General features: G+C 61.0%; 2 protein-coding genes across 2 annotated transcripts; one reads left to right on the top strand and one right to left on the bottom strand.

The window, feature by feature from the left end:
• Positions 1-428: 428 nt before the first annotated feature.
• FAM219B (family with sequence similarity 219 member B) lies at positions 429-5,682 on the top strand. The gene is made up of 6 exons (XM_055716320.1): positions 429-520; positions 2,632-2,734; positions 3,013-3,103; positions 3,507-3,584; positions 3,859-3,907; positions 4,459-5,682. The coding sequence occupies exons 1-6, from the start codon at positions 443-445 to the stop codon at positions 4,615-4,617; spliced, it is 558 nt and encodes a 185-aa protein (XP_055572295.1). The 5' UTR covers positions 429-442; the 3' UTR covers positions 4,618-5,682.
• Positions 5,683-5,994: 312 nt separating this feature from the next.
• MPI (mannose phosphate isomerase) lies at positions 5,995-9,601 on the bottom strand. The gene is made up of 8 exons (XM_055716318.1): positions 9,465-9,601; positions 9,021-9,148; positions 8,544-8,744; positions 8,313-8,454; positions 7,908-8,090; positions 7,613-7,786; positions 7,257-7,465; positions 5,995-6,799 (listed from the first exon to the last, which is right to left on the bottom strand). Exons 1-8 carry the CDS (start codon positions 9,478-9,480, stop codon positions 6,581-6,583), a joined length of 1,272 nt encoding a protein of 423 aa, XP_055572293.1. The 5' UTR covers positions 9,481-9,601; the 3' UTR covers positions 5,995-6,580.
• Positions 9,602-10,034: the final 433 nt, after the last annotated feature.

The raw sequence follows: 10,034 nt of genomic DNA, 5'->3' as shown, positions 1-10,034 counted from the left end.
ACAAAAAAAGGGGAAGAAAAAGGAAAATATTTTATTATTTCCAGCTGCCTCCAGAAAAAGGGCATTTTTTAGGAAAAGGGGAATCTGTGCAGGGAAGCGGTTCCCTGTCGCACAGTGGGGTCACAGCAGGGACACCCACTGCTGTGTCCCAGTGGTCCCAGGTGTCTGGTGGTCCTGGTGTCTGGCATCTGGCTGTCCTGGAGGCGCCCGTATCCAGCTGCCCCAGTATCTGATGGGCCGGACGTCTGGTGTCCCAGCTGCCCCAGTAGTGTGGTGGTCCCGGTGCCTGGGAGTCTGGTATCTGGCAGTCCCGGCGGTCCCGGGATCCGGCTGGCCCGGGGTCCGGGCACGCTCCGCATGCGCGGCGCGGGGGCGCTCCGCCTCCCCGCCTCCCATTGGCTGGGCGGGCGAGGGGCGGGGCAGGGGCGGGGCGAGGGCGGCCATGGCGACGGGCGGCGGCGGAGCCGGGGCTGGGGCCGGTCCCGCTGTGGGCAGAGCCAGCGCGTGGCGGGGCCCGGGGGTACGTGCGGGGCTGGGGGTCATGGAGCTGTATGGGGCACGTGGCTGGGGGCTGTGGGACAGTATGGGGTCTGTACATCGTGGCTATGGGGCTGGGAGGCGTGGGGGGGCTGTATGGGGTCTGTACATCGTGGCTATGGGGCTGGGAGGCGTGGGGGGGCTGTATGGGGTCTGTACATCGTGGCTATGGGGCTGGGAGGCGTGGGGGGGCTTTATGGGGTCTGTACATCGTGGCTATGAGGCTGGGAGGCGTGGGGGGGCTTTATGGGGTCTGTACATCGTGGCTATGGGGCTGGGAGGTGGGGGGGGCAGTATGGGGTCTGTACATCGTGTCTATGGGGCTGGGAGGTGTGGGGGGGCAGTATGGGGTCTGTACATCGTGGCTATGGGGCTGGGAGGCGTGGGGGGGCTGTATGGGGTCTGTACATCGTGGCTATGGGGCTGGGAGGCGTGGGGGGGCTGTATGGGGTCTGTACATCGTGGCTATGGGGCTGGGAGGCGTGGGGGGGCTGTATGGGGTCTGTACATCGTGTCTATGGGGCTGGGAGGCGTGGGGGGGCTTTATGGGGTCTGTACATCGTGGCTATGGGGCTGGGAGGTGGGGGGGGCAGTATGGGGGTCTGTACATCGTGGCTATGGGGCTGGGAGGCGTGGGGGGGCTGTATGGGGTCTGTACATCGTGGCTATGAGGCTGGGAGGTGTGGGGGGGCTTTATGGGGTCTGTACATCGTGGCTATGGGGCTGGGAGGTGGGGGGGGCAGTATGGGGTCTGTACATCGTGGCTATGGGGCTGGGAGGCGTGGGGGGGCTGTATGGGGTCTTTACATCGTGGCTATGGGGCTGGGAGGTGTGGGGGGGCAGTATGGGGTCTGTACATCGTGGCTATGGGGCTGGGTGTGTGTGTGTGGGGGGGCTGTATGGGGTCTGTACATCGTGGCTATGGGGCTGGGAGGCGTGGGGGGGCTGTATGGGGTCTGTACATCGTGGCTATGGGGCTGGGAGGCGTGGGGGGGCAGTATGGGGTCTGTACATCGTGGCTATGGGGCTGGGAGGCGTGGGGGGGCAGTATGGGGTCTGTACATCGTGGCTATGGGGCTGGGAGGCGTGGGGGGGCTGTATGGGGTCTGTACATCGTGTCTATGGGGCTGGGAGGTGTGGGGGGGCTGTATGGGGTCTGTACATCGTGGCTATGGGGCTGGGTGTGTGTGTGTGGGCAGTATGGGGGGGGCACACCTGGCTGTAGGGGGGCACACACGTGCTAGCCCAGCGCTGGGCAGGTGCAGGGGGGCTGTATGGGGGGGCACGGGGGGGTCCGGCACACACAGAGGGATGCAGGGCAGGGGCAGGGGGTTGCTGCCTGCCCGGTTAATCCCGCTGCCCGGGCTCCCGGCACACCGTGGCTCCCGCGCGGAAGGCTCTGCCCTGCTAATCCCAGTGTAAGACACTGACGCTGACCCTGGCTGTGCTCTCCAGTCACCACCCCGGGCCCTTCTGCCTTGTTTCCTCATTAACTGCTTCCTCTAATTCCCTGTCCCTCCCACACTGATGCCCCCAACTTCCATTTTCTGATTTTTCCTCTATTTTCTTCATTAGTTATTGTATTTATAGAAGTTCCACCCCTCCACACCCCCCGTGTCATTCAGCGGTGCTGGCTCTCCTTGGCGCTAAGTGCCTTACAGGCAGGGGAGGCTTTTCCTTAAAGCATGGCAAGAAGCTTGAAAGGCTCAAAACCTGTGGAGAAATTAAAATAAAATATCTTTATATTTTATCTGATGAACCTGCTAGTTAAATCTTCTCCGTCACATTTTCTCCCGAGTATTACTGGAGTCAGGTTCGCAAAGAAGCTGCTGGTCAGCAGTTAGGCTCGCAAAGCAACTGCTTTTACTTTAGCATCGCCATTCCCAATAATCCCTTCATCTGCTAATAGATCTGCTTATTCCTCTTCCTCTCCCTCCTGTGGCCACGGCGCAGGGCTGGGAGGAGCCGTCCCTTCCCAGCTCCCAGCCGGCTGCCGGCACCTTTCCCCAGAACAACCAGATGCTTTGAGCTGACTCCGGTTTAATTCATCCGCCCAGAGGTGCTGCTGACGGCGCTGCTCTCCCCTTGTTTTAGCTGATTTGGGCTGACAGCAAGAGGCCGAGCAAGGCGGCGGATGCGGTGGAGAAGAGGGGACCGTACATCATGAGCAAGCCTCCTTCCATTCAGGCCAAGCTGCGTAAGTGACACCCCGGGGACTCTGCCGGGATTTGGGGAGTCATTGACACCTCTCACCCAGGGCAGTGACTGAAAGCTTTTTTACTCCTTGATGGGATAAACCCACAAAACCAAAACCCATTAAAAAAAAGCAACGCATAGGTGTTGCCTATGGAAAGCACCGCAACGCCTCCATGCTCTCCTTAGGGCCAACCTGCCCTGCACCCCCAACCCCCCAAAACCAGGACCCTTGGGGAGCATTTGGGTGCTTTCAGCTCTGCCCCTGTGCTTGGCTTTCAGAGCGGCAGCGCGAGCTGGCCAAGGCGGCGCTGCGAAGGCAGGGGCTGCTGGGGGGACCCGTGCCGCACCAGCCGAAGCCGGCAGCTAAAAGGTCTGATCCCGTTTTTCTTTACCCAAGATGTATTTGTCATGTTCCTTGAGGAGACTGGGAAACTCCAGAGGATTAAAAAATGAGTTTGGGACCTTAGTCTGCTGCTGTGTTGTGGCCAGCAAGCATTCAATAGACCAAAGGATTGCACCTTTCCTGCACAAGTTAGGAGATGCTCTAGCAGGGGCCATGCTCCTCCTCATGGTTTTGGGGATGGTTTGGTGTTCAGGATCTCATCGGGAAGTCTAGAGCTTAGGTGGAATTTATTCTTAGCTGGGACAATGCCTGGCTGGCAAGGGACATTCAGGACCAGGATTCCTGCCCTAGTTCCTCAGTCCAGCAGCCCTGTGGCTGCATTTCCGCACCAAAACATCTGTTCCGGGCTCACTCCTCTGCTTCCCTGCAGATCGGTGAGGTTTAACAAGGGCTACACAGCGCTCAGCCAGACGGTGGATGAAAACCTGGTCTCCCTCGATTCGGACAGGTGGGGACTGGATGAATATCCCAGGATTTTGGGTGGGGGCTGTTGCAGGCTCAGAGCTGGCTTTTGGGGGGGGACCGATTTTCCTTGTCACTTGTAGAGTGTCCCTGATTGCACTGGGCATCTCTTAGCAGCAAAACACGCCCATTGTCCCCAGATTTAAATCCCTCGGGATTATGCTGCTGGCTCCCTTTTTCCCCCCCGAGATTCCCTTGTCTGCATCCCAAGCAAAGATGCCGCTTCCCAGCTGGCTCTGACCGTTTCCTTCTTCTCTTAGCGATGGGGAGCTGGGATCCAGATGTTCCTCGGGCTACTCCTCCGCCGAGGCAAGTCCAGGGGTTTGACTCTGACGATGTGGTTCCCGCGGCCTCCCTTGTTCCGCTTATGCCTTAGGGCTCTGTGTAGGGGCTGTGATGAAGCATCACCCCATGGGATGTGTGTGTGTCCATCCCGCAGAGCTCTGCTTTGCAACCCACTGCCTCTGCTGCCCGATGCGTTTCAGCCGTGCACAAATCTCCCTTTTGCAAGCCCCAGCTGGCTGCCGCTGCTTTGCCCTTTGCACCTAAAGCATCATCTGTCCCCAGACCCTGTAGCGGGGCAGCTGAAAAGCTCCGTCATACAAGGGTGTCACAGCCTGCGGGGTGTTTTGGGGTGCATGGGGTGTGTGTCGGGGTGCTGCAGCCCAGGAAAAGCTCTTTGGTCTTGTCTTTACCTTCTCTGCTCTGGTTGTGCTGCTTCTCCACACACAACGGCACTGGAGGGAGGATGCGATGCCTGTCCTGCTCACATGCCTGCTCTTTGCAAGCCCTGGGACCTAAATTTTAGCTAAACGGGGACTAATTTTAACCAGCTCTGCCTCCTTTGTCCCCCCTGGCAGCAGGTAAACCAGGACCTGAGCCGGCAGCTGCTGCAGGATGGGTACCACCTCGATGAGGTCCCCGATGATGAAGATCTGGATCTCATCCCCACAAAACCTGTCGCCTCCTCTTCTTGCCCCTGTTGTTTCAGAGAAAATCTCTCCTGTGTGATCCAGTAATGCCGCTCGGCCGGGACCATGCAGGAACAGGTCAAAAGCCAGCACTTTTTGTCTTGTGGGATGGCTGTTGGCGTCTGTGTCTCATGCTGGGACAGTGACACAAGAACTGAGTGATGCTGCGATGCTGCTGGTGGTGAGCAGCACCAACCAACCCACCTGAAGGACTTTTCCTGACACTCAGCAATATCAGAGAGAGGTGGCACGGGAGGGGACCTGTCACCTGGCTGCGCTGGGGAGGGAGGGGAGGCAGAGCCCGGGCACCTCCATGGGCGTGTAAAGGGAAGGAACGGGGAGGTGCAGCAGCAAATGCTCTTCGGTTTGCCTGACCTCCTTTTTTCCTCCTGCAATGAGCCACATCAAGGATCAGGACCTGTCCCCAGGCGCAGGCTGCGCTCCCCAGCCCTCCCTAATGAAGAGGCAGTTGATTGTGGGGTCGAACTGCCACGGTGCAGGACCAGGCTGGGAAGCCCTGAGACCCCTTTTCTATTTATTTCTGCTTTAGTCACCCCTCCTCCCTGGCAGGCTGAGACCAAGCCAGTGAGGCTGGGGTCAGCACAGGCTGGCAGAGCGCCGCTTCATTTACTTATCTTGTGCTGCTTGCAATTAATTGCTGCCGGGTTCCCTCCTCCTAAACCCTGGGCTGATCTGAGCCAAAGATTGCAGCTCTGATGGAGAAGAGAAGCTGGGGGAACCCAAGGGAGCAGACACCGGCAGGCTGCTGAGCTTCGAGCTCCTGCACTTGTTACATCCACCAGCTGCTGTCGCTGGGACCTCCCAGCTTTCCATCTCTCCAGGGACCCATGAAGTTCTGGGTTTGGAGTGAGTGGCTTGTGGCAGTTGTCCCCAAAGCTGCTGATGCAGGTGCGGGGCAGCCCAGCCCCCCGTGCCAGCTGTGAACCTTCAAAGCTGCCTTAAGTCACCGTCCTGCTCTGCTACATAGAGGACAATCAGCTTCTTACGAAGAAACCTTATTTAAATACGTCATGTCTAGAGATCTGAACTGTTGCGGTTTTTTGTATTTTAGTTGTTAAAGGGAACACTCAATAAACTCGATCTCATTACTCAGAGGTGTGTTGGTGCTGTGCGGGGGGCTCAGCCCCATTCCCCCCAGCAGTGCCACTCTGGAGGGCTCCTTCCCTGGCCCCGGAGGGTTTTTGGAGTGATCTGGTTTCCCTGGTCAAGTTTTACACCACTGTCCCGTTTCCCTGGGGAGCTACTGTGTTGCCTGGGCTGATGGTGCTGCAGGGTGATGTGGGGAAGGTCACACCTGGTGCTGGGGTGGGGGTGCTGGAGTGACCCCCAGCCTCCTCCAGTCCCTGACCCTGCAAACACCAGTGCTTCTCCCCATCCTCCTGCTCCCTGCACCACACTGCCCTGTGCCAAGGACAAAGTCATCACTTTATTCACAGCACCAAAGGCTCTCCAGCTCCATCACCCTGCCAAGCAGCCCCCTTTTATAGCCAGGTGAGGGGTGACAGGGCTCAGAGGACTGCTTGCCGTCGGCCAGGCTTGGGAAGAGCCCACCGGGCACCCAGGAGCAGCAGAAAACTTCAGCATCACATTCAAAGGAGGGAGCAGCAGCTCCTAGAAGCCAGGCAAGAGATGCTCAAGACCCAGGGTGCAGACCTCGGGCCTCCCCCCTCTTCTTGGTAAGAAGGAAGGGGGAAAAAATATATAAAAATACGGAGTGTGCATCGTATGGCATCAGCAGCACCCAGAGGGGACGATGCTACAGGGATGTGGCTAACAAGCTGCGAGGGGAGATGCTCTTCCTCTGCCTGCTCTGCTCCATGCCACGTCCGAGGAGTCGACTGGTGGAATTGCTCTTTCTGTATGTCAGGTGCAGGCTGGTTTTGGGGTTTAACAGATGGAAGGGAAACTTCCAAGCGAGATGACTTTGCCCAGGCCAGTTTCTATCTACTCAAATGTGGAGTGATGCAGGGGGAAGCAGCCCAGGTCCTGCTCAGAGGAGACAGCAGGCTCGGAAGAGCAACATCCCGTCTGGTGAGGAGAGGTGGAGGGAGATGCTCTCATTAGCAGAGATGAAGAGCACGGAGCCACGACGCAGAGTCATTTCAGAGGCTGCAGCTGTGGAGGTGCCCACGGCTGTCCCTTGGATCACCAGTAAGATGCTGGCAGAGTCCACAGCGGAGACGAGGTACAGCTTGATGGAGGCGGGGATCTGCAATGGAAAGGGTCACCGCAGCTTCAGACTCCCCCAGTTTTGCTTCTTTTTGGAGGGGGTTGTCCCCATTTCCACCCCGCTGCAGCCTTTGCTGTGCCCAGGCCACCCTGTGCCTGCAGCAGCCCAAATCCAGGGACCTTGGCTTAGCTGAGAACATCCAAGCTGCATCCCCATCAAGACCTCTTCCCGGTCCTCCCTCTGCCCAGAGCTGCTGGAGAAGGTGAGCGAGCTCTAGGCAGCAGGAACAGGGGAGGGAGAGGAGCCTGCAGCACGGCCCAGGGCCGACACAAGCATCCCCTGCATCCCTCCATTCTCACTTGGAGCTATGAGGGTGAACAAACCCATGCCGAGGTGACCCCAGCCAACACCGAGCTGTCCTACCATGAGCACAGCCAAGGCGGCAGAAGGCTGGGGTCTCCCTCTGCGTCCCCAAAGTGTCCCCCTCGCTGCTCACCTCTATCCTCATGATGGCGAAGTCTGGCACGGGTGGGTCATAGAGGTAGATGCTGGGATCGAGCTGGCTCTGCGTAGCCGGGAAGATCTTGGAGCTGCTGGGTGCTGGCGTGTAGTTGAGCATCTCGCACAAGGTGAGGACGTCGATGAATTTGGGGGTGAGCCCGGCGCGCACCGTGTTATCCGAGCATGCCATGCACTCCACGCAGTCTGCGAGGATGAAGCAGCGCTGTCAGCCCACCCCAGCCCTCCTGCACGTCCCTGGCTGGCAGTGGGGGGTCCAACCTCTTGCAGGAGACCGTGGCCACCCTGGGGGACGGTCTTTGCAGGGTTAGGAAAGCCCACGATGGTGCTCACCTCCGTGCAGGTAGGCATGGGGCTCGTTGGCTCCCAGGAACATGGCTTCCCCTGGCTCCAGCCTCACCAGGTTGAGGAAATAAATGGTGAAGCAGCCGATGTCCCCTGGGTACTGGGAGTGCAGCCGCAGCAGCAGGTCCCCGTTGCTCCCTGACGTGTCCTTCCCTTCCGCCGCTGTGTGGGCAGAGACCAGGCGCAATGCTAGGGTGGGAGCTGGGGGGGTGCCCCATCCCCTCCCCTAAACACAGCCCCCCCCAGCTGTCCTGGAGGGCTGCGGCGGGCAGAGGGGACCCACCTTCCTGGGAGATCCTCTTCACCAGCATGTTCAACTGGTCGACAAAGAACTTCTTCTCACTCTTCATCAGGCGGGTGAAGCAGACACGGAGGGCAGCTGAGACGCCGCGGGGGTCATCGCTGCCGCTGCGCTCCAGCTGCTCCGCCGCCACCTCCCCAATCAGCGCCCGCAGCTCGGGGACGCCTGCCAGGGGTGACCAGCACACGTCACCCCACCGCCAGGGAGCCCAGCGCCCCCATCCCCAGAGCCCAGCATCCCCACCGCCCGGGAGCCCAGCACCCCCACCGCCGGGGAGCCCAGCACCACCATTGCACAGCCACTGCCTCCCACTCCGAACCCCCTGCAGGAAGGAAAGGTGGCACCAGGGGTCCGCCCCCTGTGACCCCCCTCCCTCACCATCCTTACTCTGGAGGAAGGAGACGATCTCCTCCACTGGCCGAAAGCCGCACAAGCCCTCGAAGGGGGTGAGAGCAATGGCCATCTCGGGCTTGTGGTTGGCGTCGGGGTAGTGCTCAGGGAACTGGGCGTGCAGCTTCTCCGCCAGCTCCTGCGGAGGGCAGAGGACCTGGGTGAGCTCCCCAGGGACACGGGGGCTGGCCGGAGCTGCCCCCCCCATCCTCGGGGTGCTCCCCCTACCTTGTTGGGGTGTGCCTGGATGGAGAGGGCAGTGTTGACCGACAGCACCTTGAAGAGGAAGGGCAGGTGACCCTGGAAGGCATCCTTCACCTTTGCCCCCAGGCAGGCAGGGTTGGCAGCGATCCACTGGCCCAGGGTTTTTTGGGGGATGCGGTTATCCCGGATAATGGCATCGCCCCGGGGGTGCGCGCCCATCCAGAGCTACGGGAGACAGACAGACGGACCCCTGAGCCGAGCAGCCAGCGGAGATGACTTGTTTTTTTCTCAAGGCTGCTTGGCCCCAGCAGCGATCGATGAGGCCAAGGCAGCTCCCACGGGGGCTGAGTCACGCAGAGGCTCGAGGGGACCGGGGACAGGCAGGGGACCCGCATCCCAACCTCCACCCCTAGCCGGCCGGACCTGGGATGGATGGATGGATGGACGGATGGATGGGATGGGCGGACACACAGTCCGATGGACACACGGCGGGACACTCACCTCGGCGTAGGGCTGGTCGGGCTGGATGTGGGCAAGGGGGTCACTGCTGGCCACCAGCCTGGCCACCTCGCTCTCCAGCCCCACCTTCCCCCAGGAGTAACTCTGCACCACGCAGGAAAGGGGGAACACTGCGGGGGGAAGCCAGAATTGGGGGCGGGACACACAGAGACAATAATAACCCTCTGCCCCCCCAAACCCCTCCCGGGCCCCGCGGCAGGAGGGGGGGGTCCCGGCCGGGCAGACCCCAGCCCTGCGGGAAGGGTGTGTGTGTGGCGCAGGGCGTGCGGACCGGGTGCGTGTGCAATTTCAAATCGTTATATAGGGGGCGTGGGGGTCCCTCGGCCGCGCGGGTGACCTGCCCCCCAAGGGCCTCCTATCCCCACAGGGTCCCCACCGCGCTGGGGACAGCCCCCCCGCACAGCAGCCCCCCCGGGCCCCGCTCACCGCGGATCTCCGTCATGGCTCGGCCGGCGGGGCACGGCACGGCGGGGCACGGCACGGCGGGGCACGGCACGGCGGGGCAGGCCGGGAGCCGTAGTCCCGCGGCGGCAGCTCCGGCACCGCCTCCCGGCCGGGCGGGGCGGGACGGAGCCGGGCGGGGCCGGAAGAGGAGGGGCGGGGCGGGGCGGGGCGGGGCAGCGCCCTCCGCGCACCCTATAGCGGCCATAGGGGAGCCCAGCCGGAGGCTCCTGGGCCCGGCAATGCCCGCCCGCAGGAACATCTGCAGGGCCTATGGGGGCTATAGGGGATATCCTTCTATAGGGGATATTCTATAGAGGATGTTCTTCTATGAAAGATACTCTTCTGTCGGGGATAGTCTTCTATGGAGGACATTCGCCTGTGGTGGACGTTCTTCTATAGGGGACATTCCATAGGGGACGTGCTGTAGATCCTGCGGGGACACCCCGTGCAGAGGCTGATCCCCCACCCCTCCCCGCCAGATCCCGCTATAGGTGCCCCCCCCTATGGAGCCCGGCCCCGCCTATAGGGTTAACCCCCGCCACGCGCTGTAGG

The sequence above is a fragment of the Falco cherrug genome, chromosome 7 (genome assembly GCF_023634085.1).
Source record: "Falco cherrug isolate bFalChe1 chromosome 7, bFalChe1.pri, whole genome shotgun sequence".
Lineage (NCBI taxonomy): Eukaryota > Metazoa > Chordata > Aves > Falconiformes > Falconidae > Falco > Falco cherrug.
The sequence above is the reverse complement of the archived record's forward strand: the minus strand, read 5'-3'. Positions and strand labels throughout refer to the sequence as shown.

Coding starts and splice junctions, on each gene's coding strand:
- FAM219B (XM_055716320.1), top strand. CDS start 443: ATGGCGACGGGCGGCGGCGGAGCCGGGGCTGGGGCCGGTCCCGCTGTG. Junction 521..2,631: donor GCGCGTGGCGGGGCCCGGGG/GTACGTGCGGGG, acceptor CCCTTGTTTTAG/CTGATTTGGGCTGACAGCAA. Junction 3,908..4,458: donor CGGGCTACTCCTCCGCCGAG/GCAAGTCCAGGG, acceptor CCCCCCTGGCAG/CAGGTAAACCAGGACCTGAG.
- MPI (XM_055716318.1), bottom strand. Junction 8,455..8,543: donor TCCAGGCACACCCCAACAAG/GTAGGGGGAGCA, acceptor TGCCCTCCGCAG/GAGCTGGCGGAGAAGCTGCA. Junction 6,800..7,256: donor TCGCCATCATGAGGATAGAG/GTGAGCAGCGAG, acceptor TTTCCATTGCAG/ATCCCCGCCTCCATCAAGCT.